This window comes from Microcebus murinus, chromosome 4 (assembly GCF_040939455.1).
Source record: "Microcebus murinus isolate Inina chromosome 4, M.murinus_Inina_mat1.0, whole genome shotgun sequence".
In the NCBI taxonomy this organism is placed as follows: domain Eukaryota; kingdom Metazoa; phylum Chordata; class Mammalia; order Primates; family Cheirogaleidae; genus Microcebus; species Microcebus murinus.
The window spans coordinates 37546593-37563173 of record NC_134107.1 but is presented as its reverse complement, the minus strand read 5'-3'; the positions used below and the strand labels follow the sequence as shown (position 1 = coordinate 37563173).

The 16581-nt window shown below is 35.3% G+C and overlaps 1 protein-coding gene across 2 annotated transcripts in view; it reads left to right on the top strand.

Moving 5' to 3' along the window:
- The window catches only part of BBOX1 (gamma-butyrobetaine hydroxylase 1), a 68173-nt gene extending 52879 nt beyond the window's left edge, over positions 1 to 15294 (top strand). For both annotated transcript variants that reach the window (XM_012744653.3, XM_012744651.3), the window contains exons 5-8: positions 2414 to 2519; positions 7603 to 7799; positions 13241 to 13407; positions 14765 to 15294. In XM_012744653.3, the coding sequence (XP_012600107.1) occupies positions 2414 to 2519; positions 7603 to 7799; positions 13241 to 13407; positions 14765 to 14925 (631 nt within the window). In that variant the 3' untranslated portion in view covers positions 14926 to 15294. The remainder of the gene's footprint in view (positions 1 to 2413; positions 2520 to 7602; positions 7800 to 13240; positions 13408 to 14764) is intronic.
- Positions 15295 to 16581: the final 1287 nt, after the last annotated feature.

Below are 16581 nucleotides of genomic sequence, written 5' to 3'. Positions count from 1 at the left end.
TCATACTTGAAATGAGTTGCAGGAGGCTATATATACCCCTCATCTCCTTTCACTCAGTCTGTTTCCAGTTCATGGCCACATATGTATGGCTGTTTTACTTTTAGTGAAAGACATATACCAAGTTTTCCATCCTAATTTTAAATGAGAAAAACAGAATAAAATAGCCAGTTTTATCCTTAATCCCAAAGAACAGGTAAAAAAATCCTACTTTTGCTCATTATGAAAAAATATCCCTACATGTGGGATATGAGTAAATTTAACCAAAATAGTCAAAAATGTGTACAGTGAAAACCATAAACCATTGCTGAGAAATTAAAGAAGACCTAACTAAATGGAAGGATATCCTGTATTCATGGATTAGAAAACATAATATTAAGTTGTCAGTAGTACCCAAAGAAGTCTACACAGAGTCAATGCAATCCCTTCCAAAATTCCCATGTCCTTTTTTTAGAAATAGAAAAGCCAATTATTCTCAAATATATATGAAATTGTGAACATCTCCAAGCAGACAAAATAATACTTAAAAAGAAAAACAATTGAATGATTCATACTTCCTGATTTTGAGACTTACTACTAGTCTATGGTAATCAAAATAGCATGATACTGGCATAAGAATAGACACATAGACCAATGGAATAGAATTGAGAGTCCAGAAACAAACCCATGCTCTATAATCAATTCATATTCAACAAAAGTGCCAATATCATTCAATAGGGAAAGAACAATCTCTTTAACAAATTGTGCTGGAACAACTGAATATTCATATGCATAAGAATGAAGTTGGACCCCTAACTTACATCATATATAGAAATTAACTCAAAATCAACCAATGATTTAAATATAAGAGCTAAAACTAAAAAACTCTTAGAAGAAAACATAGAGGTAAATCTTCATGACCTTGGATTGAGCAATGGATTCCTAGATATAAAATCAAAAGCATGATTAGCAAAAGAAAAATAGATAAATTGGGATTTATAAAAACTTAAAACTTTTGGACATCAAAGGATATTAGCAAGAAATTGAAAAGATTACATACAGAATGTGTGGAAATATTTGCAAATCATATGGATGGAAATATTTGCCAATCCAAATCATGTCTGATAAGGATGTAGTACCCAAGATATATAAATAACCCTTACAACCCAACAAAAAAGACAAATCAATTTAAAACTGAGCAAAGAGGAAGGAAGGCAAGAACAATGTATGAAACCTTAACATTTGTACCCCCATATTATGCTGAAATAAAAAAATAAAATAAAACTGAGCAAAGAAATTTAATAGATGATTCTTCAAAGAAATTATACAAATGGTCTATAAGCACATGAAAAGATACTGATCATCATTAATCATTAGGAAAATACAAATAAAAAACCACAATGAGATACCACTTCATACTCACTAGGATGAATAAAAAAAATTTAAATAGAAAATAAGTGTAGGTGAGGATACAGAGGAATTGGAACCTCTACACATTGCTAGTGGGAATGTAAAATGACAGCCACTATGGAAAACAGTTTGGTAATTTCTCAAAAAGTTAATCATAGCGTTGATAATATGATCCTATAATTTCACTTCTATGTATATAACCAGAAAATTGACAACCAGTACTTCAATAAGTACATGTACATACATATTTATACCAGCACTATTCACAATAACCAAAAAATAGAAACAGCCCAAATGCCCATCACTGGACAAATGGATAAACAAATTGTAGTATATCCATATAATAGAATATTACTCAGCCATAAAAGAAATGATGTACTATATCCCTGCTACAACATAGATCAATCTTGAAAATACTATGCTAAGAAACAAGACACAAGGGGTTATATACTGCATAATTTCATTTATATATAATATCCAAAATAGGTAAATCCATAGAAACAGAAAATTAAGTGATGGTCAAGGTCTTGGAGATGATCAGAATGAAAAGAAACTGCTTACTGGGTAAAATGCTTTGGCTTGGAGTGACAGAAATGTTTTGAAACTAGGTATACAGAGGTGTTAGTTGCCAACATTGTAAATGTACTAAATCACACTGCATTGTTCACTTTAAAATGATTTATTTTATGTGAATTTTAGATCACTAAATCATTTTTTAGAATGCATTAAGGCTATTAAAAAAGATAACCTACAATTCCATATAAATTTTATGAACTCTGTAGGACAGACTAATGTGTCTGACTAATATACTCTTGTTGAGAGGAGAGGAGAAATGAGGAGATGCTAATTCTGAAATAGTCACAGCAGACAAAGAAAAGTCAGACTCCCTTTCTGGCTCATAGGCATTATGGTAATTATTTTATAAACTGAAAAGTTTCCATTTCCCCCCACATATCAAATTCATTCTAACACATTTCCTCTGGCTTAGTGACAACCAGTTTAAACATGTGTTTCTTGTATTTTACAGACATACTTGGCAAGTGCAAGACAAAATCGATGCAAACAATGTGGCTTACACAACTGGGAAGCTAAGCTTTCACACTGATTATCCGGCCCTCCATCACCCACCTGGGGTAAGGTAACCTCAACATATTTTCCACAAGGCAGGCCAAGGACCAATATCCTTCTATATTTTGAGTCCAGAAGATTATATGTTTCACCAGCTAATTTGTCTTACATAAATCTTTCTCCAAACACAAACCAAGCTCACAAAATCTCTATACCTAAACTTGAATATAACATTCCTAAAGGATAGGAAATTTTCATGCATCCTTTTAAAAACATTTGTTTCTTTCTTTCTTTTAATGCACATGGTCACTGGCAGAGTTTCCAGAGAGCTCCACAGCTTCCTGAGGCTGAGGCTAGTCACTTCTGCAATATGTCATTGGTCTAAGAAATTCATAAATCTAGCCCAGATTCAAGAGATAAGGAAGTAGGCAAGGTATGAATAAAAAGAACAGAGTAACCACGGCTATTTTGGGAAACCACCCCACATCCCATCTGTCAGATCCCTTGTCAAGCTGGATGATGCTCAGTATGGAACCACCAATCCCCAGGAGAATTTCTGGATGGACATTCTGCCTCACCATTTTTTACAATATCACCAGTTTTCTAAATGAAAAAACAAATGGTCAGAAAACTACCTTTTAAAAGATAATGTTGTCCCTATTTTTAGAGCTCAGGTGGACTAAATGAACACATAGAACTCTGTATCTTCAAAGGTAAATGAAAATTTGGGCAATTCTCAACTTAATAAAGGAGAAATGGGCCAAAATCAAAATTAATCCTTTTTTTCATCATCTTGACAGAACATGTTTTCTCTGTGCTCTTGTTCTTACCCATTGTTGTCACCAGTATTAGCTAAGCTTATCTAGTATTTGACCTCACGTGTTTTACATTATTTTGTTGATTATAAAACACTGCAAGATTTCTTTGAATTATATGATGAGAGTAAAATGATCCCTGTAGACACCTTTTGGGGGGAGGGTTGGGAGGAAAGGAGACGTACAATGGGGTCTTATTCTAAATGTGGCTCAGAGATTTTTCTGAAACACTGGGGTTAAAAGCCAAACTAATCAGCTCGGCTCATCTGCCAAAGAAAGATTGAAGATGGTGGATGGAATAGAGCTGGAAGAATGAAATCAGAAAACTGACAGTTCTGTTTGAATTTTTAAATTATCTTCTTTTGTGGGTGTAAGTTTTGTTTCTCAGTTAAAATTGAAAGCCTAAGGAAAAGTGGTTAAATGATGTCATAAATATTTCTGAAGTTTAATATAATGCTTGACATTTTCATAGCATTTTATACTTTTTTAAAGCCTTTTTATTTGCATTACTTCATTTGATTCTTCTTAATGTTCCTTTAAGGCAGACAGGATGAATCATGTCTTTTTATCTTAAATAAGGAAATGAAGCACAAGGTTAAATACTTTTATAAGATGGTGTCTCATTAATGGGGAACTTGGACTTGAACTCAGGCCTTCATCTAATTTTGCATCACACCATACCAGTCCTGAGTTCTAAATACCATAATTTATATAATGAAAAAGAATATTTATAGACATTGTCATACTTTTAAAAACTCTTTAAAGACAGGAACTGAACCTTGTACTGGTTTATATCTCAAAACTTATTATCTCAAGACTTAATACAGCACCTTGCATCTTTATAACTCGAGACTTAATACAGTACCTTGGGTATCATAGAAACATAACAGATATTTTATAAGAGGCAAACTTTGTTGCACCTGTCTCCATCAGCAAATGAAACATTCAAAGCTGAATGACTTGATAGGAGATTTTTAAGTAACAGATGGTTCCTAAAATGTCTAGGTTCTAGTAGAAGAATAAAATGCAGGCACTTGTTTGTACCATTGTTCAAGTTTCCATTTTGAATTATTCAGGAGTTTTTGCATCAAAGTTTGAGATTTCTATGGCAAATAGAAGCTGCCAATGTATTTTCTGTACAGATGAAATGGTCTGGGTAGTGAGTTACCTGTTGAGAGTTTGGTTTGATCAATTTGGATCATAGAGACAGGGTTAAGGGAACACATCTTTATGTTACTTTGTTCATTGTCTTCCTCTGGACCAAAAGTCACATGCTTGCTATAAAGTAATATGTAGAAAAAATATTTTTGGTTCAGAACGATTCACATGAAATAAAATTGGGTTTTATACATAGCAGGTTTATATCTACCTTCTAAATTAGTGGTGAAAGTGTTGTCAGGTTCCATCATCTTTCTTCTTTCATAAAATGGTATTGAAAGTGTAACTGTGCAAAAGTTATACTTTTGTACAATATATTACTTGGCCTACCCATATGTAAATAACAGTAGCTGACCTTTCTAAAGATTAACATTGAAATATTCTGTAAATTCATTATTACAAAATATTAAAGGAACTAGAGAACTCTGATTTTCCCAAAGACAAAGTTATGCTATTATTGTTTTGCTTTCTTGGAATTTGGTAGATTTGAGGTCACCCTATCTCTTCTTTTTCATCATGTTCCTTCATCCCTCATTGCCCTGGTGAGATGATTTTCTACAATGACTGATTGTTGTATGCACATATTTTTTCAAGTTTGACAAAATAGCATTAATTTAAGGATTGAACCATTATTAATTAATTAATTTTTATTTATTTATTTATTTGAGACAGAGTCTTACTTTGTTGCCCAGGCTAGAGTGAGTGCCGTGGGGTCAGCTTAGCTCACAGCAATCTCAAACTCCTGGGCTCAAGCAATCCTCCTGCCTCAGCCTCCCGAGTAGCTGGGACTACAGGCATGCGCCACCATGCCCTGCTAATTTTTTCTCTATATATTAGTTGGCCAATTAATTTCTTTCTATTTATAGTAGAGACAGGGTCTTGCTCTTGTTCAGGCTGGTTTCGAACTCCTGACCTTGAGCAATCCGCCCGCCTCGGCCTCCCAGAGTGCTAGGATTACAGCCATGAGCCACCGCGCCCGGCATGAACCATTATTAATTTAGACCAGTTATCTCTGAACATCATAAAATAAGGATGAATATTTCCTCTAAATGTGTAAAGCACATACATACATACCACATAATACTGGATTATTAAGAGTAATATAAAGGGATTTCCCCCTTTGTAGGAAAGACACTTGCTTTATGTAAATTTTGATGCAAATGGGCCAAGATTTGACTACCAGTTTTATCACGTTTTAGCCAAATTCCTATCAGCTGGCCAGACACCTTTGTGTCTCAGTCTTTTCATCTGTGAAATGGAGATAAAAGTATCAAATTTTAAGGATTGTTGTCAGGAGTAATTAATACCATAACACAATGACAATCTGAGAACAAGTATATACAAAATTATAAAAATTGGGAGAAACTCATGTGATTTTAGAGAAGAGGCCGGGTTTATGTTCTAGACCAGCACTGTCTAATATGATAGTCACTAGCCACAAATGGTCGTTTAAATTCTAGTTTAAATTAAGGTCAAATAAAATGTAAATTTTAGTTACTCAGTCACACTAGCTACATTTCAAGTTCACAGTGGCCATGTGGAGTTAGGGACTACTGGATTGGACAGCTCAGAAGAACATTTCCAACATCACAGCAAGTTCTGATGCACAGCACTGCTCTAGACCATCTACAGAAAAAATCAAGCTAAATGGATATTTTTTCTACTAAGATTGATAGCCCCCCTAGTCTAGGTATTTGATCATATTTGCCTACTCTGTTCTATAATAACTTAATCAGACAATGGTTTTTATTTTATTTCAGTAAGAATGAAGTGTTACAGCTAAATAGCATTAGCATCTTCAAGTAGAAAACTAGAGTCTAAATTTAGGTATTCAAAATCACTCACCCATGCTGACTTAATCAAAAGGAGTCACAAAACCAATGAAAACCTCCATTCAATATATTTTTTTTTAATTTTACTATGTTTTGCTTTCAAAATGAAATATTAAACATTTTCCCAAAATCTTAGTTAAAATAATTTATATTTACTATCCTTTTAGGTTTATCCATCCTCATAGTCCTACCCTACCTCATTCCCTTCTTACCCATAAATCTGAGATTCTCTTTAGACTTTCAAGATTCTCTGACCAGTTCCCTCTGAAAAAAAGAAAAAAAAGTATCCTATGTAACACCACTGGATTAATACTTTGCAGCTCAGTTATGACTACATACATTCACATTCAAAAGCCTCCAATGATTCCCTTCTTTGTACAAGTTCAAAAATCCATCAGATATTTAAGACTGTGCATGAGGAGGCCTCAAATGACTCTTCCATCCTGATCTACTCTTCCCATTTATGTGGCCCTGCTGCAGCCAAATGTTTTGTTACCCAGTGAACTGTGCCGTTTTTTCACATCATTATCACTGTCACCTCTCATTCCATTCCACATTTCCCAAATCTTATTCATCTTCCTTTGCCCAGCTTAAATCTCACCTTCTCTGTAAATCCTTCCCTACCTACTCCAGTTGGAGTGCTCACTCTCTGCAGCTTTCATGAGCTGTGCCTTTTGTTTACTAATGAACATTATTATGCCTGTGTCTTCAACTGTATCATGTTTGAACTACACAGGATTGATTATAAGCAATGTCTTCCTCCCCGACTCTTTTCTCTGCTGACACAAGAGACAAATAAAAAAGGTTTGATGACTGTGGTTCATTCATAGCTTTTTAAATCTTTCTTTAACACAATATCAAAAAAAGCACATGCGGCCGGGCGCGGTGGCTCACGCCTGTAATCCTAGCACTCTGGGAGGCCGAGGCGGGCGGATTGCTCGAGGTTGGGAGTTCGAAACCATCCTGAGCGAGACCCCGTCTCTACTAAAAATAGAAAGAAATTAATTGACCAACTAAAAATATATATACAAAAAAAAACTAGCCGGGCATGGTGGCACATGCCTGTAGTCCCAGCTACTTGGGAGGCTGAGGCAGGAGGATTGCTTGAGCCCAGGAGTTTGAGGTTGCTGTGAGCTAGGCTGACACCACGGCAACAAAAGTGAGACTCTGTCTCAAAAAAAAATAAAAAAAATAAAAATAAAAATAAATAAAATAAAATAAAATAAAAATAAAAAAAGCACATGCATATTACTTATTTTATTTGATATTATTTAAATATTAGTTTTAATATTTATATTAAATTAAATATTTCTTTAATAATGTTTATGATCTTCTTTTAATAGGTTCAACTTCTGCATTGCATAAAGCAAACAGTCACAGGAGGTGATTCAGAAATTGTAGATGGGTTTAATGTATGCCAAAAGCTCAAGGAAAAAAATCCCTGGGCATTCCAGATTTTGTCCTCCACCTTTGTGGACTTTACAGACATTGGAGTGGACTACTGTGATTTCTCTGTACAATCAAAACACAAAATTATAGAGTAAGTACTATTTCTAAATATTCCATAGCAATAAATCAATTGATGACAAAAGCTCTATTAACCAAAAGTTTAAACAGCACAAAGCTTCAATGAACTCTAGAGATTTATTTTTGAAACCATTTAATCCAAATTTAGACTAAAAGGGAAAAAAAGTCTTTTCACCATAACAATTTCTATCATATTACAAGAAATCTGTTCTTAATATTAGAGGAAAAGTAACTAAGACTTCATGTATACTTCATTTTTAAAATATAAGTTGTACATAGTTGTAATCAATGTGATTATACCAGTCAGAACCCATTCAGCCAGAAGTGAGAAAATATAACTCAAAATAGGTAGATTCAAGAGTTAAACAATGTCATCTAAAATTGGTCTCTTGTTTCTACTTAGTTTTGTCATCTTCTGTTGGTTTCATTTCAAAGATGATCAGCAGAAGCTCCAAGTTTTTATTGTCCTTGGAGCTAGTAATCATAGCACAAAGAATGCATTTATTTCCCAATAGCTACAACACAGCTAGATGAGTCACTGTCCAATTCCTGTCCAAGTCTGTCCTTGAAGCAATCACCATGGGGGGGGGGGTGTTGAAGAATTCTGATTGGTCATGTCCAGGTCACATGTTCAACTCTGGAACATGGCCAGCCTCTTCTGAACCACATGGACTGAGAATGAAACAGGGAGTCTTCCCAAAGACATGCTAAGCCAAAAAAGACCATATATTCCCTACACGGAACATTTTAACATTTTGTGTTCTTTTTTCCCATTTAACATGGTTTTATCATGATTTTTCTAGGTACCTACAGAGACCACAGATTTATCCTTTGAGAAATATCTTCCATTGTGTTTCTAGGACATAGTTTAATTAGACCCTAGTTAATGAGAGAGGGATAGTGTTTCCAATTTTAAAACTGAGTTTATATTCTTCTTTTAAGAGAAATAGCCAAATAGTATGAAAATAAACTCATTTAATAAATAATCAACCCGCCAGTATATAACCCAGCCCTCTGATAGACACATACAGCTTTCATTTATTCATTTAACAAATATTTATTGAGGCCAGCCACTCATCTTGGTACTTGGGATACATAATTGGACAAAACAAAGATCTCTTCTTTCATATAGTTTACATTCTAATGGGGGAGGAGAGAATTAAAAACTTTTAAACCAATAGGCAAATTATAATGAATGTTAAAAAATGTCAAGTGCCTAAGAAAAAAGTAAAAAGTAGGGCAGGATAATCAGAATCTGTAGGGCCAAACACTCAGCAAGCATGGGAACTTGCATCATTTAATATGGTGAGGGAAAGCTTTAATGAATGAGATTTGAGCAAAAGTTTAAAGGTATGAAGAGAAGTGTTTTCCAGAAGCTTCTAGAGCAAAAGTTCTTAGAATGTCCTAAGAACATGTCTGGGGTGTTCAAGGAACAGCAAGGAGGCCAGTGGGACTAGAGCAGAGTGAGGGGTAAGAGTATTGGGGAAGGAGAGCAGAGAGGGGGAAGGAGAGCAGAGAGGGACCAGTTTATGTAGAGTCTTGTTAACCATTATAAGAACACTTTAAGTGAAATAGGGAGCTGCTGCAAGATTCTGACCAAAGGAAAGACATTTACATTTATATAAATTTAATTATATTTTAAGTGGATCACCCTGACTACTGTGTTGCAGGTAGACACAGATTATTTTCCTGGTAGATGGGATGAGGGGTCTGAGAGAAAGATAGACATCAAGAATAAATTCTAGTTCAGGAAAACCTGAGGCATTTCCTGAGCTATCAGTCACTGAGGTAGGATAGAGAATAACTCAAGATTTTTAGTTATGTAATGACATCATAGTCTTAACTAGTCAAACTTTACCTTCAAAATCCATGACAAGTAAAAATTTTGTTGATATATGACAGGATTATAAATTCTGCAAGATTACAGAACAGAGGCAAAAATTTAGCTATCAGTTGAGATTAACTGAATATCTACCATCTGAATCATGACTTAACATGGCTTTGAAACTTTTGTAGTAACATTCTGGAATTTGGCCATTTGCAAAGTCTCTGCAATATCCCTAGAGAATATAAAGTGGGTAACACTAATCCATGTAGAAATATATTTCTAACAACAGGAGATGAAATAAAGACAGTTTTTGGTTAACGGAGGGCCTCCTTTTCCTGAGTGTTGGGTTAATTTAATTTTCCTTGTGGTTAAATTTTTATGTCCTGTCTAGTACAAAAACATATTTTAGGCTGCTGACTGAATTCATTATAATTCAGTGCAATAAAAAAAAAAAAAAAATAGGCCACTCAAGAAACTGGGGCAAAAATAATGATGGTGGGATTAAGCAATCCTATTTCCTACAAATTTAATCATGTGAATCCAAGTGTTTTACTTGCCAGCTGATCATCTCTCATCTAATAATTCACTCTTGCTTAATCCACAGTATCTTTTTAAGTTAAAAAACAAAAAAATCAATACCTACCACGTATCTTTGAAGTAGTAATTATAGAGTTAATATGGAAGCTCCTACTCTGGAGCCTAGCTTAGAAAATGCAAAATAAATTTAGCTAGCTATGATTTGCATCAAGTACAACATGTTTACTAGTGATAGATTTCTATTTCAGCTCTGCGTTTCTAGAAACCAAAGCAAAGAGAGAACGTAATCAGTTGTAAGATTCAAGATGCTTCATATGTCTGAAATAGACTTTTCCTGAGGATTCTCATAAAATATGACATGGTAGACAACACTGTTAGTTACATTCCCATAACAAATTCAAGAAGTTGCATAAAGAATTCCATCTATCAATGAGATGCAATATTGTAACTAATGAGGAGTATTTACAGCAATAACTCTGATGAGAGATGACTCTATAATCCTTTCATTGGGTTCTTCTGTCAGCAGTCATTGATAACACTTTGCTTTTGCTGGTTCACAGTCACCATATTCTTGGTTTACATTTAAATATCTGTCCTTTATCTATAGCTAATATACAGCCAGTTACTCTCATTTCTTTTGGTTTTTTACCCTTCCTTGGCATGCAACCTTACATTAGACCCTTCCTTTCATTCTGTTAGGTATAGATGTTCCTGCTTACTACATCTTAGGTTGATCTTCAAAGTACCAGTCACTCACCTCCTCTAACATTCTTCAATTTTAAGAATAATGTCCCCTCTCGACTTTTAAACCAAATTTTCTTTCCCTTTTCCCTCATTTCTTTGCTGAGAATGCTAAATGAAGAATTTGTGTCTTGTCTTCTGAGATAGAAAGTAAACACCAGGTAAAAGGAATCAGGGATTAAGTTATACACAAAAAAGTTTATTATTTATCTATATATGTGTACTCATAAAGATGAAAGCTTAATGTAGTGTACCATTAGCACCTAATTCTGATTTCCATTTTGTTTCTTCATCACAAAGTTCCTTTCACTGATCTATGAGTATATACACATGGACTCAAATGGTTAGCTCATAACTGCATAACCATTCAAATAAAGTAACTGTGAGATTATGCTGGGAGGAACAGATCATGAGGGCAGGTGGAATGGCAGATCCCCCCAGAAGTTCCCAATCACAACATCTCATCAATAACATGGCATTTTACAAGAGGGTAACATTACTTTTACAGAATATATAACAAGGATAAAAGAGGAAAGTGGGTCAGGAGCAGTAGGACTAGAATCTTAAGTTTAAAAGGCAAAAGGCCTGAAATGCTGTGAAGGAGGTCTGAAACCAGCAGCATGAACTCTAAAGGGGAAGTTAAAAGGTCATATACTCTCCTTTATGCTCCTATATTCTGGAGGCTCATAGTCTTTTCTACTGACTTACCTTTTCCTTGATTCTTTGTTCATAAAGCCACATCCTGCAGGCCGAGAATAGTCTTTATTTATGTGGAAATATGTATGTGGGGGGGTGGCGGTGCTTCATTACCTATTGAGTCATATTTGTATTGTTATCACTATATGTAAATTCATGTTTCAAAACTCCAAAAGCCTTTTTGAAAATCTGTTCCTTTCTTTTACTTTCTTTCCCAGTGTGGGCTCAATAGGTAGTTGGACACCACCATTAAGCAAAGGATTGGTGCTAATCACCAACTTTGGAGTTTACCATTACAGTAGCCGTTGGTTCAGAGAATCTAACATTCATCTGAGGCATGATGCACAGAGGCCCTGATAGTCACAATTTGTATATGACAGTCAATTGCACCCCTCCTCCTGTACCCTCATTTGTTGACAGTGTTCACTCTGTGTGGCTGGTCAGCTAAGTGTGACCCAGACTCCAAGCAAGAATCACCAAACCCAGGCATGTGTGACAATGAGATTGGTCTGACTCACCAGGCCTGGGCCCCAGTCAGTTGCTGGCTCTAATAACCACTTCCTGGGCTCACCCTCCAGGGACGTTGCTCCTGGGAGTAATCCTAGGCACTTTGCCACCATCCTTGACCACTTTCAGTTTACATCTATTCCTTCTGTTTCACCTAAAGATAAACTTGGTTGACACTTTAGGACTAGCTAAAAGTCCACCTTCCCAATAAGCTAAAAAAAAAAAGTTTTCTCTTCCTTTTTGCCTCTACATCTGGGTTATGTCTATGTCTCACTAATTATAATTAGCATAGCTCAAATCCAAGAAATGATGCTATCTTTTCTTACATTAAAAGCTGTATTACTTTATGTTGTCATGATCATAATCCATATTCTAAATAAAGGTATAGAGAACACAACATTAAGCTCTCTCGTGGTACTAAAAAGATCTTGGTATTCTCCCAGGGTACTGAAAAATACACAGAGTTGCATATGCAATGAATATTTATTAACTTCCTATCATGTCCAGACTTTATGTTGATTGCTGGGAATACAACATCGAATTAGATACAGTACCAGTCTTCTAGAAGCCTATATACTAAGACAGGTAGTATAGGTAGATAGGCAGAAAGAATGGACCTAAAGGGCAGTCTCTTATTTTTTCTGTGCTTCAGTTTCCCCATCTATAAATAAAAATTGAATTAGAACCATGTATTTCAAACTTTTAAAGAACAAAACTTTCTTCCCATCACACACTCCCAATAAAACCATACTTAGAACCCCAATAGATGAAACACATAAAGCAATTGACCTATAAACTTACAACGTAAAAGGATTTTAACATATAAAACCTGTTTTAAAGAACAATGAATGAATACATTTCACTAAGCATAACAAAAATTTTAACTTGAATCTCTCAGTAACATTTTTTTTAAGTTGAATCCTCCTAGAACTTAGGTAGTAAGATTTCAAAAAACACTTGCTAAGTGAATAAATGAAAAAACAAAGGAATACATTGTACCACAGATAACCTTAAGATCTTCTGTATACATGTTTGGATTTTTAAATACAGTGTTTCAGAAATATCTTCCAAGAGGAATTGACCCTTACAAATGTAAACAGATACTTTGGAAATTATATATTAACTTTTTCTCTTAAAAATCACAGGTTAGATGATAAAGGACAAGTGGTTCGCATCAACTTCAATAATGCAACTAGGGACACAATATTTGATGTACCTATTGAAAGAGTTCAGCCCTTTTATGCTGCTCTGAAGGAGTTTGTTGGCCTCATGAATAGCAAAGAATTCAAGTTTACCTTCAAGATGAATCCAGGTCAGTGAATACATTTTCTCAAACAACTGAAAGCATGGGTTTTCTTCGACCTTAACCATCTAGAATCCAGTGCAGTTTTTTTTCCAAGTATGGCACATGGAACACTTACAACAGGCTCTTGGTGAGCCACAGACTTACTTAAATAGCAGACTCCTGGCCCTCATCTATGTTTATTCTTATAAGCTACTAGATAATCTTAAGCACTCTAAAATTAAAGGCTTCCACCCTAAAGAATAAATACTTGAAAGGCAATCCATAGGCCAAACAAAATCTCATGTGCGATATTAAGACTGATGTTTTATGTTTCTATCCTGATAGCCTATCAATACAAATTGAGGTTTGCATTTAATTCTGTCCTGGTAGAGAAATAAAATTATCCTCATGATTCTCACTGTAAAGTACATGAGTAATGTTTATTCATTAGGCTTACTAGCAAAGATAATACTACCAGAAATAAAGTAATTCTTGAAGTATTCCAGTTACTTGAAATATATAAGCAAAAAGCATTACTTTTTTCTCTGGACCATCTCTTTACAGCAAAGTGCCATTAAATTTGAGGCTTTTGGTACCTATAGGAAAAAGCATAATTTCTCCCTGATCCTTTTCACTTGCGATTATTTTTTGATTGCTCTTTGGAATAATAAGGTAAAATAGGAATCTCCATGTATCCACTGCCATGTGGTCACAGCAGGCTGATTTTAAGAGTGGCAACATGTAAAATGAAAACATTATAGGCAAAAAATATTAAAAAGCAGTTGAAATCCAAGCTCAAACCATTTAATGGCAGTGTAGCTTTTAGCAAATCACTCAATTTCTCAAAGACTTGGGTTTTTTTTTTTTTTATGTATGAAGAGATGAGATAATACATTCTCTTTAGGATTCTTATGAGGCTTAGAAATAATATACATAAAATACTAGGAACATAGAAGACAAACCAAGAATGTCACTGACCTGTCTGTTATTTGAAGCTTTTAAACTGGGAAGAAACATTTCTAATTAAAAGATAAGTTTCAATAAGTAAAAATAATTCAAAAGTTTTACACACAGATAATATTTTCAATGATTTTTTTGAAAGCTGGGAGCATCACTATAAATTATTTATTATTTCAGAATATTACAGGGGTATAAATGTTTAAACTGTCTACAGGAGCCTATCCAGCAATGTAGTTTATAGCCTAAAGCAGTTTGCATCCAGTGTCCTGATTTGTGTAGAAAAGTGAACATGCAGTTTTATGTAAAGAAATAAGTAATTCTTAATGTGAACCAAGTAGCAGTAGTATTTTGCTTGTTAAATTTTCTAGCTCTGCAAGTCACTTAAACACATGATTATTCACATTGGAAAAACCCTTTTATTTAGGGGACGTGATTACTTTTGATAACTGGCGTTTACTTCACGGCCGACGTAGCTATGAAGCAGGAACTGAGATATCTCGCCATCTAGAAGGAGCTTATGCTGACTGGGATGTGGTCATGTCAAGGCTTCGTATCTTAAGGCAGAGTGTTGAGAATGGAAACTGAAAATCCCGTCTATCATTTTAGTAAGATTCCAATGGGTGTAGTTTGTAAGATGTGGCAGTTATTCACAGACCATGATCTGTGTCATTTACCTATAATTTCTTTAACATTGAACATGTAACCTCTCTCAGAAAAGTATTCTTTTCGTTGTAATCATATACAATGTCAACTTTTTAGATGTTTTAGCAGTGTGCACTGTTCCAAATAAAGCATTCCTTCTGTTCTGTTGCATGCATGCTCTAATTTCTTTTGCCCATATATGAGTGTCTCCAGAATGGCTACAAATAGTTTTTGTATCAAATAAAACCTTTCTTTACATAAAGCCTTTGTTTCAAATAAACTTTATGCTTCAAATAAAACATGCCTCTGCTCTGTTGCCCACAGAGTCTCATTTTTCATGATTTCATATGACCCATCTTTAGCCTGCTTGGGAAAAAGCTTCATATTTTCAAAGATCTGTTTTATTTACTTTTATTATAAAATTCAATTACTCAAGTTTCCAGACCTCACCTGCTTGGTGATCTCAGCATTTCCTTTTAATACCTAAATTATGACAACAAAACCAAAGCATGCCAAATTATGAGAAACTCTAGTTTCACTAATTCTCTCTTCCCCCAAATAAACACTCTCAAGGACTGCCAGAATTGCTTACACCTGTCTGTGAATCTGTTCTCCTCATTCCTTGCCTCCAACTAACAACTGGGAAAGGAAAAACCAAGATGCATGCACCACTCTGGAATAAACAGGATGTCTGCTAATCTCTGGACGGCCTCACCTGTTGGTCTCTGCCTCTTTCATAGCCACTGCCTTGTCCCAGCAATGAAAGGCAAGTGTCACTACCAGCCATGGAAGTCTCACTCCTGTTGAGTCCAACAAGGTAGGAACCTGCAGCCTTGGGGCCACATGTGGTCTTCTGGATCCTTGAGGTTGGCCTTGTGACTGAATCCAAATTTTACAGAACAAATCCTTTTATTAAAAGGGGTGCAGCAGAGAAAGTGAAGCTTTCTTGCCTCCATTGGTGCTTAAAAAAGAACAATCTTGAAATCAGAACACTGTAGGTTCCCCTCCTCTCAAAAGATGTTTTGACCTAACCAAACATCCTATTCTAAAAGTCTTAATCACTGCCACCACTGCAGAGCTCTACCTGTTGCCTTAAGGCCAAGTGAGAACACTACTTCCACCCATGTTTTAACTTTTGCTCCATACCAACAAAGTGTGCTCGTGGCACTGGAAGTCTGTATCAAGAGCACCTTTAGACTGTGTGGTCACACCCCTCGACACTCTGAACTTTGGTATCAAGTCCACATCACCAGTCCCGATGCCCCTTCCCTTGTAACAGTCCCTTTCTGGGGCCTTCATTATCCTTCCCTATCAGCTGGCTTTGATTTGGGCTACTTTAGTTTGACTCCTTTGAACTGCAACAGGAATGGCTTGAGTTCTCAATCCCATCTCTCCTAAAATGCTCCTAGAATAAAAACAGGCGAGTTCAATGGCCTTGTTCTACAGGGCAACAGTCAACACTTAAAAACAAGTAATTTTCTGGAGTGACCCTTGATTCATCCATTCATAGCATCTAAACCCATGCACTTACCCAGCTAAAGTGACTTCTTACGCTTTTGTTCATTTGGCAGATATATGGTATAAATCAGGCATTCTTAT